This window comes from Pagrus major, chromosome 16 (assembly GCF_040436345.1).
Source record: "Pagrus major chromosome 16, Pma_NU_1.0".
NCBI classification, from domain to species: Eukaryota; Metazoa; Chordata; class Actinopteri; order Spariformes; family Sparidae; genus Pagrus; species Pagrus major.
Window position 1 is genome coordinate 19,361,903 of NC_133230.1, and position 17,668 is coordinate 19,379,570.

At 41.4% G+C, this 17,668-nt stretch overlaps 1 protein-coding gene across 2 annotated transcripts in view; it reads left to right on the forward strand.

The window, feature by feature from the left end:
* Positions 1-17,485, forward strand: part of rcan3 (regulator of calcineurin 3) — a 39,679-nt gene extending 22,194 nt beyond the window's left edge. For both annotated transcript variants that reach the window (XM_073484125.1, XM_073484126.1), the window contains 3 exons: positions 13,260-13,433; positions 14,459-14,630; positions 17,131-17,485. In XM_073484125.1, the coding sequence (XP_073340226.1) occupies positions 13,260-13,433; positions 14,459-14,630; positions 17,131-17,285 (501 nt within the window). In that variant the 3' untranslated portion in view covers positions 17,286-17,485. The remainder of the gene's footprint in view (positions 1-13,259; positions 13,434-14,458; positions 14,631-17,130) is intronic.
* Positions 17,486-17,668: the final 183 nt, after the last annotated feature.

Here is a 17,668-nt window from a genome sequence, read left to right on the forward strand (position 1 = left end):
TGGGCATCACAATTTCCTACAGCCCAAGGTGACATCTTTAATCAGCTTTTCTGGTCTGAGCAACAGTCTGGAAACTGAAGATACTCGGTGTACTAGCACATAATACAAGGAAAAGCAGAAAAATCCTCAAAATTGAGAAGGTGGATTCAGGTTATGTTTGGTAGTTTTGCTTGAAAAATGACAAAATGTCTGCCAAAGCATTTTATGCGGATGGACGAATCAATTAATTGCCTAATCATTTCAGCTCGATGACAGACCTTGCTCATACTTTCTACATGAGATCCCAGTTTAAAGATATAGTACGTAACATTTCTGCACTAAAATGTCTAAAAACAAAACAGCCTTTTTTATACATTTTGTCTAGTTGTGCATCCCAAATGTTAACTACAGCCTGCCAATATTACTAGCTGATATTGGGCTGTCAAAGCATACCACAACATCGGCAGATATGTTGTCCAGTATGCACCAACGGTAAAAATGTATTTTTTAGAGATTGAAATGCTGCAAAAAGATGCTTGGGGTGATTTAAACATAAGTTCCCATCAAAGTTTTCTGCATGAATTTTACTTGGAAACATTAAAAAATTTAAATTAGCAACAGAATGTGAAGAAATAATTATTTTGATGTTATGACATCCATGTATTGTGTAGAGATTGCTGTTGCACCATTAATGTTATTCAAGGTAACAGTTCATTTTGTCACCTGCCGCTCTAACTTCAGATATATTTTCTTCAGCAATGGTGGTTGTTTAATGGTGAAGACAACTCCGGTGATAGCTACGGTCAAGCACGCCTTCTGGTTGGTTTTGACTGAGAGATCCAAGTGGCAGAAATGTGCTTAAATTGTGCCTTTAAGTGTGTTTCTATCTTACTATCTGCTATTATTTACCATTGGCAATTTAGTTAGTAACCCATTTTCACGGCAGTGTCTTGATTATTTAGAGAAAGGACACAGACAGACCTCTCACTCCATACTCATCAAACATTAATCCGGTCTGAATTTTGATATGATCCAGGCCCATCATTTAAAACACTGTTGTGATCCACTCTTACCAGCTTTTGAGGTGAAGGCAAGAGGCAGAGGAGCAGTGGCAGGACAGACAGGATGGATGTAGACGGTGACAGTATCATGTTCTGTGCTGGTAGGAAACCAGATCTGCGGCTTGGCAAGGTTGAGCGATCCTGGGCCTGAGCAGTGGGTTCAGGTGTGCCTGCTCCCCCAGTCTGGGCACTAGGCAGGTGGAGACGGGCAGCTCACGTTGGCCTGAAACCTTAGAGAAGTGCCGGGGCTCAAGTGTCAGCTAAAGGTTAGCGCTGCGTCCGTTAGGGTGACGTAGAACAAAAGACAGTCTCCTGGGTGGGGTGTCTGGTTACTGCGTGGTCAAGACGACACGACTATGAAGTGATAAGATTAGAAACAAAAGAAAAAAGGCCTTGCAATGGAATGTAGAAGCCCAAGGAAGAAGATGGGGGAGCAGCGTCACACATAATGATTTGCCTTTGTTATTGCTCATCGAATATAATTTTGCTGTCAGAATTTCCGATAGAATTTCCAGTCCAAGACAAACAGCTCTAGGAAGACAAAGCAGTTTTAGTGCCTAAAATAGCAACACCAAACCAGTGACCTTAAAGAATACAGTAGGGCTTTAAGACCATTGTGTCTGCAGTGTTATGGCAGCTAAAGGTTAACTTTACTAAGGTTATGCACAGCAGTGTTTTCATTTTGAAGTGCGTACATGGTGCCGAAAACAAGTCAGTTAGTCAATCCATGGAAAATAAATCAACTACAAGTTTAATCATTTGTTTAAGTCTCCTGAATGCATGAACATTTTCACCTTAATCAGTTTTGTATCATTGCAAATTGAATATTCTTAAGTTTTGACAGTCGTAAGGGGCATTTTTCACAATGTCATGTCATTTTGAAAAGAGATCAAAAAAACTTTCTCTAGTAGTGCAGAAAGAATTATTGGCTTAAACAAAAGTAATCTAATATCTATTAAGTAACAGTTGTGTACAGTTACACTGTGACAATTACAAAGACTAGATCAATATCTGTCGATCTAGACTCATCCCATATGCAGCAGTGGAAGAAGTTCATCATTTTCTTCTTCATGAAAGTAGCAATGCCACAATCTATAATTTTTAAGTTAAAGCATTCAGAATTTGGCAGCCTGGCACCATTTTTTCAAGTCTCCATTAGAGACTAAATGAATGAGGAAAGTGGAAACCAATGCTGTTCTTTGCAACAGTGGTGCCAACATTAATACCACACTGGGGGTTTAAACTGGGACAGTAAGAAAGACTATATTTGTCTTCCCAGATTCAACTAATATGGACAAACGCTAAGTTTATTGATTTAGTTTATGATTGAGATGTGAAAGCAGATAGACATGGTGCCAGGCTGCCATTTTGTTTGCGTAATCTGAATCAGCAAAGTAACTAGGAGATAAAGCTTTGAAATAAATGCAGTGCAGGAAAAAGCATGTTTTCCTATGACATGTAAACGAGGAGTATAAGTTTAAAGTAAAAGAAAATGGAAATACTCAAGTAAAGCACAATACTTTCCACCACTGGATACTGAAATATGACATGACACTTTGGAAGCTGTGCAGTCATGCTCCTAACTTTGCTCCAGTATGCTTGATCATCACTCGAGCTGGTAGCTGACCAAGGTGATGCACTGACTGCAAAACGACAGATAAACAAAGAGCTCATGAGTCCATATGCTGCGGTGTCCTAAGGTAATAGCTGTAGCATCTCTTAGCCACCTTATGTAATGTCGTGTATGTTTGGATTACCGTCGCCTCTAAAGTGTGTGAATCTGTGTGGGAGACTGTGTGGACATACTTGCATGTTAAAAGTGTGTGATGTAAGGGAAATGTGTGTGTGCGTGTTCAAACGAGGCCTAAGTGCTGCTGACTAGGAAAAGCTCCTGCCTCAATAAAAAACATAACGACCAGATTGGTGGTAATAGGATTAATGTGTCCCCTCATGCTGTAAACTGATTTCAATCTCCCTGCCGTGGACACACTGTCCCCGAGGGAGCAGCAGTGTAGCGCCGCAGCGTCGGCCCCTTGTCGATACCGTTCCCCCGCTCGAGCTATTGATCCGACTGTAATAACACTTGCACCATTCACATGCCTCCCTGGTGTTTATGCAGCTCTCACAATGCTCACGAAGCTATTAATCAGGAGTTGTTTTTGTTGTTTTGTAATACTGAGGATTTGCTGCTAATGGTGGCTGCTTTGACAGAAGCTGTGTTTGCCTGCCAGTGTTGGGTCACCACACACAAACAACTTCGGCTTGGTATTGAGTTTTTTTGTTTTTTTGTGGCAACACATTATGTCATCAGAAGCAACTGTAGGTTACAGTTGTTCCTAGTGGCTACAGACGTCTAAGATAACTGCAGAGCCAGCAGTGGTGTAACATCACTGACATGCCAAAAGCATATTTGTATTACTCAACACCGAATAAGAACGTTGTTGCTCCAAACTCTTTTAATAACTCTGGAGGTCTTCTGAAGCCATAACATGTCAGACAACCTAAATACAGTACATAAGCTGCTATTTTTGGAGTGAAAATAAAAATGACTTGGCAGTAACTCGTGTTGACATTCAAGACGACATTCGCTGTTTTTGTGTGTCTAGGTCAAACCCTACGCAGTGATCTGAACATACTTCCAATTAAGGTTGAAGACGGTAGTGGCTGTTTAAGGTTTTTAGTGGAAGCAGTTGTGAAACAGGGACATAAAATGATACTGATTGCAAATCTGAAAAAGATGGGAACCATGAACAGTCATAACATCAAAACTAGTCACAAAAGTACAGACGGTTAAATGAGTTATGTTGTCCCTCATACCAGGAAGAACCATCATCGCTGAAAGATCAACATTAAGCCCTTTTGCTTTTTAAGGAAGTAAAGCCAAAGTCCTTATAGGCAAGTTTCACCACTCAGCAGCCATCTTGACAACACCCCTGTGCTGTTATTCCTGGCTCGCAAGACTAGTCCCCTATCTAAATGAATGAGGAGAGAGCCAGAGCCACTAGAATCACTAGTCTGATTAAAAAAATGCTAAAAGTTTGTTGACTTTGCCCCAAAAGAAGGTTTAAAACGCCCTTTTCCTACAGGTTATACTACTATTACAGCTCAATACAGAGTGCAGCATTAGGTCATCCTTTCAGGGCATCTCAACAAATATAGGAGTTTATTGTCTAATGTTTGAATATCCTCACCTTGGTAATCCTGTGCATTAGCATGACATCCTCCTCTTTCGTCCTTATTCAATGTCCGTAGCACCTGTGCCAAATCTGTTGCACTGACGTCAGTGAATCAATAGGGAATAGGCTATTTGTTTGGTGACAAAATGGTGAAACTGAGAGAAGTTAAGGTATGAGCAACAGCAATTGAAACTAACCGAAACTAACTGTTGAGTTTCACATTAAGCGCTTGTGAGATGTATGTGGTTCTGTGTTTAAAAACGGTCTGGGAACCTGTAAAAGGAAATGAGGACAGCTTCAGATGAGTATTTGATTTGTTTTCGACAGTGTCGGTAGCGTTGTTGACAACTGAAAGGCCTGCTGTGTTTTCAACTGACGCATTTTTCTTGTCACAAGTGATAGTTGTAACTGCACTCAGACATGACTGCAGTGGAAAGTTGGCTCTGTTTTGATGGAACAGTCATGGAAAAAATATGGAACGTGATAAGCAAAAATGTGCTGGAACAGACACGCATGCAGGTATGAGATTTATCATCCAACTCCGTCTGTTATCTCTACAATCTGCCTCTCTTTGTTCGACCTCATTAGACTGGTTCCAGTTTGGCCCTTTAGGGAGGAAGGTAATTAAAAATGATGGTCCACACACTTAAAGAAATGAATTTTCTTAATTATTCCAACATGATCTATTTTTAGTGTAACACTGGCACTGACTCACCCCGAGGCTCCGTGGCCTAGTTTGTTGGTTTTCACCCAAATCCCATTCAAGCACGAGGGTCTGGATTAGATTGTACTAAAGCCACACACGTGTCACAGAAAGATGAGTGATTCGCCAGATGAAAAAAAAAAAAAAACACTCTCAATAACCCTTCTTTACGTCCCAATTAGGCTCGGTTAATCTTTTCATTTTGATCCAAAATGCCAAATGGTGTAATTCAACTTAGAATTGAACTAGCTGGTGGATTACAGTCACGGATTTTGGTACCCCAGTGCCAATGTGATTTGAATACTGTACTAGCTTAAATGAGAAACGGGGTAAAAATAGAGCGTTGTGACTCAGTCTGTGAATTTAAATGGCTGCAGATTTCTGCACAGACCAACCAATGTTACAGTTTGACCTGATGGTTAATTGTTAATTGTTAGGGTTAGTGGTCTATCAAATGTTAGAAAACAGCAGTATATCCATTTTGTGCTACTCTGTACTTCAACCCCATTACAATTTCCAAGGAAAATATTGTACTTTTTACTTAACTGCATTTTTTAGATAACTTTAAGTAGGTAACTAAAAAGTTACTTCACCAATTGCATTCGGCATGAGAGCTGAAGTAGTGCATTTTTCCTAAATATCGGATCCAATAATCAGTCGGGCAGATAATCTGTTGACCCGTAGTATACAGTAGATACATACATATAAATATTTGTATATTAATTTTCATTCTGAAAGGGAGTACTACTACTACTTCCTAGCTAACATTACCGTTTGATAGTGTAACACAATACGATAGGAAAGGCATGAAATAATTCCAAGATATCAACACACATCAATGCACATCTTGCACATTTAAACCTGGAAGTGAAACACACAATGTAATAAAAGTAATATTCATTAACATTAGCCAACATGTTATCAAATATGTTGTTTTACCTTGAAATATGGCCTGATTTCCTTCCAGATTTTAGCTATCCCTCATTTCTCCCCTCATTGTGTGTTTAGTGCATTTTCAGGCACATTGCTCATCCAAGGACGTGTTTGAGTTGATGTGACTTGTTCGTTCTCAAAAAGCAGGTGACACCTGAGCCTCATCTTAGTCCCTAAACTGCACAGTGAGTTGACAACAACACAACTAAAAGTCGGCAGAATGTTGGAGCTTTCGATGAGAACGCATCCCGGGTCTAGTGTTTGTGAGGACGTTTTTGGTGATTGGATCCCCTGCATGTTTATTCCTCATTGTGTTTACTGTGCCAACAGAACAGGATGGACCTGAAGCTCTGCTAATTGTTACTGATCCCTACACGTTGAGGAAACATAATCCTTCCTTTACATAAGATGGGAAAACACTTAAGTCACACTCATCTGTCACCGGGTTCCACCTGATTCTGCCCCTTGACTGATTCATTACCTGGGAGACGTGTGAAGTAGATGCACTGTATAAACACTTTATCATTCCTCAGCTTTATCTCCTCTCCTGGATCCTGTTTGCCTCTGTACTGTTCTTTCAATCACTGCTGTTTATTGTTCTGCTGCCTGACTCTGCCCCAGATGAAACCGTGTCGACATCGCCCAATAGCCTCTGCCTCATCCCTAAGCCGACTGATCTTTTGTTCAGATGATTGTGTGTCAGGACCACTAGCCGACTCTTGCGCTCACTGCCTCCCTGTGCCGCTGAATGTGAGTCATGCCCACAGACATGTCCTGTTGCCACCGCGATGACAGCCTTTCCATTACCATCAGGAACATAACTGCCTCATTACCCAAGAGGCAATCTGCTGAAGGATGGCCCTCCAGCCACCGCCGCAGCGGCTGCATTTCACTAGCAAGCTTTATATCTCTCCACATTGGGTTTTTATTGTGCTGGGTTGCTTTCTGTCTCTTTTTGTTCCGCCTTTTTGTTTGATGTATTCTTCTTTCTCGATCTCTATTTTTCCTTTTGCCCCTCAGGACATGCAGTGTGTCACCTGAGGGCACGTTAGTCTCAAAAGTTGATTTATTTCCCTTCTCCTCATATCTCAACAGTATAGTTAATGCTCATACTGCAAAATAATACAAAATTGATTAAAAACACACAGTTTGCATTTAAAGCACTGTAGCTCAACTGTCAGCCATTTTCACACCAAAACCACACGTCATAGCATCGTGTCGGAAAGGGGCAAAAACTAGCGTGTCCACCCAGGTGTCATGTTTCCATCAGTGCCTATCGCAGCTGATAAACACCCCTGACTACTGCAGAGTCATTTGACCTGGGAATGAATGCTGATTGTGCCCTTTCCCACTGAAGACACAAACCAGATGTTAGTGAGCTATTTTGTCCAGTGTGAAAGGAGTTTTAGAAGAATTGTGGCACATCAGCAGCAGCTCATTTGCATTTTCACCCAATTTTCCCCTCAGTTTCTACTACCAGAAGCATTTTGTAAACTGTGGTGATAGTTTTACTCTTGCAGCAGGAAATATGACAGCTTTTAGAGTGTATATGGAATAGGTGTGGGCCATATACCAGTTTTATCACCGTTGCTACGACATGGATTTTGCAATACCCTCATTACAGTCATCAGTGTTCGACCATAATGAAAATAATGTGCTTTACGGCTACAATAATATGCCATTAAATGGCTAAACACATACTCATAGAACTAAAGTTACACGCAGTAACTACTGTTTTACTTGCGTACGCCGACGTTGGTAACACAAACATATGGAGCGTGAATAATTTCTCTGTTGAAATGTGTCAAAATTAACGTGAGATTTTGTGTTGCAAATTCGCTGCGAGGGGCCCCCCGGCTAGCTCAGTTGTGCAACAGCAGGGCAAAGGGGACAATCCAGGACAGGACAGGAAAGGAAGGGAATTTAACCTGTCGAGGTTCACCCTGGCTGTTATGTAAAGGTGACATGGAGAAACATGCGGTCAGCAATAACTGACACGGCACTTGCCGTTTCAATCAAGCCGAGTTGTCGGCTATTTGAGAGCTGCGACTTCACACCTCTCCGCCCCTAAACTCATCAGATTTCTCTCGTTAGATAAACAAAGCCTGCGAGTTAAACACAAGACTTTAACGTGAGAAGGAATCATGAGGATGATGTGAGGTGTAGAAATTTGCTCCCCAAATAGATTTCTTGTTTTCTGTTACCTAGCTACTGTGCGTGAGATAAATCATATTTTCGTTTCAGCTTCCTGAAAAGATGTTGTCATCTGCCGTGGTGAGAATGAAAAATAAGAACATGCTGTTCTCCTCTCTCAGCTGTTGTCCTGCAGCTCTCGCTCATTGCACATACAGTAGTAGCAGGTGCTGGATCAGACTGTGTGCGTGCGTGTGCGTGTTTTGTGCTGTTAAAGCCAGTCTATGTCTGCTGACGAGGGTCGTCCTTCACTTGTGATTAGATTCCTAATGTTGCTACCTGTCACATTATTTTACTATGCAGGCCTGCCCTCTGTGTGTGGATTCCTACAGAAATGGCAGCCAGTTTTGGAAACACAGTGAAGAATCCTGAACACATTGCGCACATCACACACATGCTTACTCACTTGTCTCTCTCTCTCTCACACACACACACACACACACAGAACAAAGGGAGTGGGTCATCGCGGGGAACATTGCGATGGCAGATGAGCAGGCCACTTTTCAGCCCTGTGTAACCGAACTCCCCTCTCCTCTTCCTCGTTTCCCCTCCTCTTCCTCCTCTCATTCCCTCAGGATGTCCGCTCATAGAGACCACATAAATTAGTGATCGAGCACGCTCACTTGTTACACGCCAATCAACCGTGGGTGTATCAGCATCGGTGCGCGGGGTTAAAAACAAACACTATTATGGAACATGATCTCGGAGCTTTCCCACATGCCAAAACATCAATTTAGTTTAGGGAAGTACCTGCTTTGTGTGTGTGTGTGTGTGTGTGTGTGTGTGTGTGAGTGAGACTGAGTACCTTATCGGTTATCCCACATGGAGTTTGATGACATGTGAGTCATAGTAGCTGGCTAAGGCTCATGGAAAATTCACGGTTTGAATAAGGGCATAAGTGGGCTCTGCAGAGAAGCCAAACAAATGCTTTGTTGTCATTCTCAAGGTAATTATGATTTATCAGAAGAGTTTGCAAACAAGCAATAGCTGGTAATCTTAAAATGCTGTGGACCTTTTTTTCCCCGCATATAACAATATAGTTTTGGCTGGGATTCAACTCCCATGCAAAGACCAAAGCTTTTTTTGTTGTTGTTTTTTTTCTCTAAAATCCTTAAGGCTGCAGTAATTAAAACTTTTATATTAGCAGTGAAAAAAATACATTGGCTTTTGTGAACGGTCTCACTCGTGGTGACAAACCCCTGAACTCTGTGGAGTTTTATAGCATTTTGAGCTAGCTGTTTAATGATAATGTTGCTCTGTATCTGCTAGATATGTTAACAAGACAGTTTGCTTAAAATGTTTGGCATATTTCTAAGCTGGAAGTATGTCAGTGTTGTGTTTAGAGCTTGTCGCTCTGACCCCAAGTGGCCAAAAAATTAATTAAAGGAGCCGTTCACACAAAAATTAAAATTCAGTCATTATCTGCTCACCCCCATGCCGATGGAAATTCAGGAAAGTTTCGTAATCTCTAAAGCATTTTTTGGAGCTTCACAGCAAAACAGTGTTGCAGCATTCTCCTAAACAACTGAAGTAGATGGGGACTTGTTTTAAAACATACAGCTTGTCTGGCTTGATCCAAGTCTCCAGAAGTCCTGAGATCCCAAATTGATTTGAAAAGACATTATTTGCATCCTTGACGTGTGTTCAAGCTTGTGAACCCACTTCAGATGGGATGTGTGCTAACGCTTTTAGCTTAGCTGCTACAGTGAAGATTCTGCCTTTAAAAAAGGAATAAATAAGGTCTTTTCAAATTAATTTGGGATCTCGGGGCTTGGATTACGCCATGGTTTCTCTGGCATCAACAGGAGCACAAAACACCAGTAACCCTGATGAAAAAGACAAATTTAAAAGGCCATTAAAGGGATGTTGTATTTCAATTCTGAGAGACTCATTAAAAGAGAAATGTGGACCCTTTAACCTCTTAGATACAACATTTTGACTGGCTGTTTACTGGTGTTTATACACAATTAAAAGGAAGGAAGCTATTTGTTTAACTGCAGTTGACTTTGTTGTCTGCGAGGCTGAGAGACTCAATTTTAAATGAGCACACTTAACACTTGGCTGTCTCTCTATCGTGGTGAGTCACACTCTTCCCTCTCCTCTGGCTTTTTTGAGATCGTAGCGTTTTAATTGCTAAGTTAGTATGTTATTCTCTTCAAAATGCATAAAAGGAGTCAAGATATTCACACATTCCTGACTTGACCTCTTTTTTTTCCAGCTTCATTAGAATGCACCTTGTATGGTGAACTAGAAACCTGACTAAAAATGGTATCACAGAGCCTGGAGGTGAAGTCAGCTCTGAAGTTTAGCCAGCTACCCCGAGGCGTTTAGCAGGGGAAGTCCAGATGCACTTACATGGGGAGAAGAAGTGGAAATGAAACAAGACGGGAGTGAGGGCGGATTATGAGTAAAAGCGTTAATCTGCTTATTCTTTAAAATGCAAATTGTTTTACCACAGTGTACACCACACTGCAGCATAACTGTGGTTCACAGCTTGCTCAGTCATTAACGACTCTGCGTGTGTCAGACAGGATGATGATGTGAATTATCCGCAGAGATCCAAAATACACCCTGTGTTTTACAGCTTATTCTCATACTAACCATCGCAAAAAGCACCTGGTACTTAAATGAAGGAAAACAGGCATTCAGCAAGGACTGCAATATAGCAATACCTTAATTAATCATTGTAAAATGTTTACAAATAATGCTATAGGCTTTAATGAGATACAGTAGTTTTGTGATCACTTAGGACAAACAGTGTCCCATCTTTGCATTTTATTTCCTTTACAGTAGTAAAATAAATGTGTACTTAAAGGTGAACTATGTAGTTTTGGAAAAGAAAACTCAGAAAGATAACATTTACAATATAAATAAGGTAATAATACAAACTCATAAATATTTATTTGATATACAGATATACAGTATTTCCATAACTGAATAAACAAGCCTTCCTGCTGGTGGAGTAAAACAGTATAAAATTATCTTGTTGATTCAATTTTTTCCCCCAAAACTACATAGTGCACCTATAAGCACTATAAAGTCATATATGTCATTAGGTAATGTACAGCATGATAATATTAAATTAACACAGACAAGTCATACAAGTCATCATGTCTCGCGAGTCATTCATTTTCTGTAAAGTCAAGTTGCAAGTCATCAAAACAGTGACTTGAGTCGACTCTAGTTCAAGTCACAACGACCCGAATCCATGTCTCTGCTAATGAGCAAACCTATCGGCCAAAAACAAAGAAGTGGTACATCATTAATAGAAGGAAGAAAGACCGAGGGGGGAAAGAAGTGGAGGGAAGAGAGGAGACCTAAATGATTCAAAAGCAGATAGATACAATGTGGCTCCCAGGGCAAGATGGACCTGATCCTTTCCTTATGTGCACATGATTAATCACCACAAAGATCACAGAGAAGATATTATCAAATAGAATCATCCATACATGTCTTCTTATGGATTCATCCGAAGGACAGAAGTGAAGTTTACAGATGCCTGGTGTCGGCCATCACTAAGCTGTCACTAATGTGCAGAGGCAGATCTCACAGCTGACAGGCTGCCTGTGTTCCTTCAGGTAACACGCACCCTTTCCGTCCTGGTGAGAGGTGCTGTGTCAGCCGAACAAGGCGAGTGTTGTGGGAGTATTTCAGGATCATGTTTCCCACCGCCAGAAAGAGGAAGGAAAATATTTTTAGACAAACGCTGTCACACAATATCACGATTATAGACTTTTTTTTATAGGAGCGCTTAACAGTTGATATTGATGCCCCTGACTGTACTGAGTGGGTGAAAAAGGAACAGGCCACAGTATGGTATGTTAAATCAGTGTTGAAATGTTTATGACAGCCTCTCCTCTCATCAGACTGGTACATTCAGTCATCAACCATCTTGATTCTTGGAAAGAAGACTCGGTTTCGGAGTCACGTTTCTGCCTGTGCTGGGAGACGGCTGGCTAGGAGATAAAGAATAGCACTACCGAATACTCCCGGCGGCCTTTTTTCTTTTCCTCTGGCCCTCCTACTGAGCAGTTTGATTGAGTTCACAGCTGAGGAGGCCAATTTGATGCCCACGGAGAGCACTGAATGAAGAAACAAAAGAGGTGTGGGAATATATCATATGGTAGTTAAAGACAAATTGCGGTGCATAAGGATGGGAGGGATCCTCATTATATAGAGAGAAAAAACAGAAATGGAAAGTGAGAAAAGAGGACTGTGAGGCAGGCAGCATCAGAGGAGATTGCAGGGAAATGACAGGAAGTTGGAAATCTAATTTCCCTATTAAGTCAATAGCAAATGAAATGGGTGGAGAGCAGTTAGAGTCACGTCTGATGCTCAGACGGACAAACCTCAGCTAACCCTGAAATGTCTCGTCTTTTCACCAAAACATGGAAAATAGGCCAGAGATGACATTTTCTTATGGAATTTAAAGGTTTATTTACAATTTTGACAATCAAACTAATTGCTCAAATCATTTATCAAGCAATTATGCCAAAGATGTGTTGGTTCTAGCTGTGTAAATTGAGTATCTTTGGGTTATGGACTGTCGCTGGAAAAAAAGACATTTTTCACAGTTTATCTTTTGGGGAATAAAGTATTAATCAAGACATTAATACAAAGATTAGTCAATAATGAATATTAGCTGGAGCTCCATTTGTTTTTTGTTGTTTTTGTTTTGTAAACAAGCAACACAGCTACAAAGAAGTCACCCAGAGCTACCACACCCTCAGGGATAAACAAAGACAGAAAAACAACATGTTCTTATAAGATACAAAGCAATATGATTAGCAGAACATTCTGCACCAGCTACTGAATCGATGTCTACATTATGTTTAGAGGAGTATACATATACGGTACATGTATTATGTGTAGGCCTACATACATACAGTATGCAGTATATACGCTCCCATATGTGCAAACACATACACGTAAAAGATAAGACAGGAATGGTTGCCACATTTTATCAAAGGTTGCAGAGCTAAGAGAAACAGTGTGTTGAAGGCACATCCTCAGTTTTCAAAAGGGTTCAAATATCATATCCCTTTTTGCAACAACTATGCTGTATTGTATTGTCTTTTGGTGCAGGTGGGATAGAGCTAAAAGATGTTGGGTCGCACCCAAAATAGCAGCGCAAGCTCCAGCCCCATTTTTAACCAAGTGTCTTGATTCCACCCTCATCATTTGTGTCCTTTTTTCTGTTTTTATCCTCCACAGGAGAGGTTCGAGGCATTGTTTAGGATCTACGATGAACAGGTGACTTTCCAGATGTTCAAAAGCTTCCGGAGAGTCCGGATCAACTTCAGCACCCCAGAGGCTGCTGCCCGCGCTCGCATCGAGCTGCACGAGTCCGAGTTCAACGGCAAGAAGCTCAAACTCTACTTTGCCCAAGTGAGTGTCAGTTAAAGGGTCTGGGAAAGGGCAGGCAGGGGGCCTGGGACACGGACGATCTAAGGAAGAGCAACATGTACATGGGAAGTTATGTTATAGTGCATCATTCACTGCAGCAACAGGGACAAAACAAACGTCCTGACTGCTTCCTCAACCCTCCAACCCTCCTGTCAAACCTCATCAGTCACATGATTGAACACATGAACACATACATTTTTGATGTCTCTCTCCCAGCGTAGCGATGTGTATTTGTGTGTCAGTCTGTTGCCTTTGGGGTCGAAAGGGAAATAAAAACAAAGCGAAGTGTGTTTCTAGTACAAACACAAAAAAAGAAAAGCGGATACCTTCAGCACCGTTTCATAATGCACATAAGCTTTGTTTCGACAGCCTTTTAATGAATATATTTCAATATGTAGCAAGTTCAGACAGGAAAAAAAAAAAAAACTCAGCGGAGAACACAATTTAGCCCACGGATGCCTGGACGTCATTGGCCTGCAAATCATCAGATTCCTGTGTCCTGGGAAACCACGAGTCGACTTATAATTGATGCCCCTTTTATCACAAATACATCACCAGCCATGGCCTTCTCAGTACTTTGATGTAAGAGGATTAAGGATTTTACCACTCAGACAGATGCCACGTGTAGGTATTGTAATTATGGCAATTGGCAGCTATCAAAACAGCAAAATCTCTCTATGGGTAGAAGCCTGCAGTTTGGGCCTAAAAGGCTGAAGCTGTGACTGCACAGCTTTGTGCTTTTGTTGCTTTTAAGTATCATGATCCCAATATGACCCAGCTTTGTAGAGCTGTGCACTGTTGTTTCAAAGTTAAAAACCTTTTGCATCAACCTATCTACTCCCTGTATAGAGATCCAGGCTTCTGTCACTTTGCACATTCAGTATGGCATGAAATTAGGTTGCAGCTATGTCCACTATCATTCATGCAGAGGATTTCAACAGCAACAACTTTGATCTGCTCTTCAGAGCACCGCAGCCTTTTTTCAATTCTTATCTCCTCTCCGATAGATCCAGAACGGCGACGAGGACATTGACAAGGCGTACCTGGCCCCTCCCCAGCCCGTCAAACAGTTTCTGATCTCGCCGCCTGCCTCGCCACCCGTGGGCTGGAGCCAGAGCGAAGACGCTACGCCCGTCATCAACTACGACCTGCTGTGTGCAGTAGCCAAGCTGGGACCTGGTCAGTATTCAGTAACCAAGTTCAGCAAGCATGCGTAGTGTACTTACACATTCGCAGACATGCGCACAAACATGCACAGATACAACACAGAGAAATCAGTCCATAATGAAGGCAAAAGAAAAAAATCTAATTGGATCGGTCATCTCTGAACTGTCGCTCAGACAGAAACAGGAAATCATTTCACGCTCCTCAGTGGGGTGTTATGGAAGGTGATGAGTCTAGGAAGCAATTTAACAAAGGAACTGAGGTGGACATTGTTGAATCATCGCTGTTTTATTATTGACATTTCCTTTCAGGTTTTTCAGGGATGAAGTCTAATTTAGCGGACCAAAGATGCATTGTTATGCCAGAAAGCCATTACATGCCTGTATACATGAATGTCATCATGGATTGATTTTAAAATCGGTCTTTCCATGTGAAATGGTTGTCAACAGGATTTCATGCTCCAGCAGTGACATCTCGAAGAAAGTATGCATTATTACTGTGGTGATACTTGAACTCTAACTTTGATATAATACCCTGAAACATGTCAATATTCTATATCATGTTTGGTACCACAGGGAAAAATTGATACAACATCGAGGGCAAAACATTTATGATTTTTTTATTCAAAGATAAATGTAGCAGGGTTTGTGTGCTGTGTGTTAAGCACAGCAAGTAAATTTACATCTGAACATAGTCAGAAGATTTAGAGGAACTGGTCCTGGTGTATTGATACTGCGGAAAAGTAGTCCTGAAACTATATATATAATCAATATATGTATCAATATATTTATAGTTTTAACAACATATGCATGTACGACAATGAAGATCAGATTCACTTCACCACAATTCGATCTTTTTGCAGTTCCCATCCTACAGTTTTAGCAGCTGTATGATATGTGTAGGGAGCTCAGCTCAGCACAGTTAAATTTGGAGACGTTTAAGATCTTTCCCAGCAGCAGTTTTTCTGCTCGGCGATAATGTCGCCGCTGTCTGCCTTGTCGTCCAGATTTTAGATTGCAGCAACCTTTATAAAATGTCACCTAACACACATACAAAGGTGTGTCGTGTCGACAATGTCTCACCATGTTTTTTGTGTGTGGCTATGCTCAAAAATCATTGCTTCTCAGTATTCTCTTCAGCACTATTGTCTTTTGTTATTTTCAACAAAAACATGATTAAACTTTCAACATACTCACAAACACACACGCACACACACACACAAACACATACTGGATGATCAGGAAATGGCTTTGTTCTTCGCCTTACATCCTGGCATCTAGAATCAGATTAGCGCAGGGCTGCAGCACAGCGCGCTGACTCCCTCTGTCAACTCTCTGCGGTAACAGCAGGACTCTATTCATGGTCCATCTTTCTGTTTGGCACCACAGTGAAAAGCTACGAGACCAATTTCCTCCTGACTGTCGGCTGTCTGATCTCATCTCCATGGCAACTGTGATACAATCTAGCAAGTGTATGTTTTCAATCTGAGTCCGCTCAGTTTGGGCGTCTGGACAAATGGCTACTGCAAGAAAAGGCTTTATGTTTTCTCTTAAAGCCCCGTCCTTCCACCTGAGTGCTGACCTGATTTCCAGTGCGGTGGAGACACTAACAATAGATTATTTTGTGCGGTAAAAATATCTTCAGGGTTTTATAAATAGTAACAATAAATAATTAATAAACTTCAACCAGAGCTGCTCAAGCTGTCTCACTGCACTGCTTTAAGTAAACGCAATGCCTTCAACGTTTGAGTAGAGTAAAAGTAGAATAAAAGTAGTATAATTCAATCTGAAATTTGATGGATTGATTGAAAGGTTCGCAATCAAATTGTTATTCTAAGTATAAATCAATTTGATATAACTAAATGTGACTAAAGTTCCTCAGAATAGCACTTTAAAAGCTAAGGTTGTTGTCATCTTATATTTTTTTGACAGTAAAATCCATAAAAAGACCAAACCTAGCAATGTGGTACTCTAAATACTTTCCTACTTTCCTAGTTCCTGCTAAGATAGTTCCCACTAGATCAAAAAGGGGTCACACGTATCAATCAATTAATCAGTCAAACTGTATTTACATAGCACCTTTCAAACATCCCACAATGGGCTTGTAAAAAGCCACAAAAAACGAAGGATAATTTGGTAAAGATTCAAATAAGTAAAATGTAAAATAACATTCAGTTACCTAAAAGCCCTAAAACTTTGCCGTTATGCCAGATAAGTAAAAAATAATAATAATTTAATAACTGAAAGTGAAATAAAATAGTTACATATGAATGTTAACACTGATGTTAATAAATCAATTATACAATACCTCCTAACCATGCTTCATGTCATGTTTAAAAAAGAGAAACGTATTAAAAGTACAGGACACAAGGCGTTGGTTCTCATACCTCTTTTGTCCAGTGGGGGCCACCAGAAAAACACAAAATGAAAGTTCCTTGTAGCTGCTTTAATTTAAAGTTTTTTTTTCTTCCACCCCTCTCCTCCCTCTTTCCAACCCTCCTCTCCCTCTCTTCCAGGCGAAAAGTACGAGCTCCACGCGGGGACAGAGTCCACCCCCAGCGTGGTCGTCCACGTGTGCGAGAGCGAGACGGAGGAGGACGAGGCGGCGCGGCCAAAGCAGCAGATCGTCCAGACCAGACGTCCCGACGGACCCCCCAAAGTCTTCAACTAGAGAGGCCTCCCCAGCCCGACACCGGCGCGGCCCCCCGACCGCCCCTTAAACCCGTAACACACCTGCCCTCTCTCTCTCGTCTCTGCACTCACAGAGAGCGTCGATGCCCCTCATTTCAGTTCAACTACAAGCAAAAACAAACCAACAAACATTGCTCAAAGACGGTGTTTGTGGGGAGCGTGGCGATGGAATGAGGCGGCTTGAAGGGGATGGATGAGAATCACACACACACTCATCACATTCTGCGGACAGCGTGGGGAGCGGCGGGCATGCTTTGCCTCCACCCCACCAACCCCCCTCGTTTTCAGCAACAGGGGTCGAAAAATACCTGTCCCAATGCAGGCACCTGTCACTTATCACACACACACACACACACTCAGCTC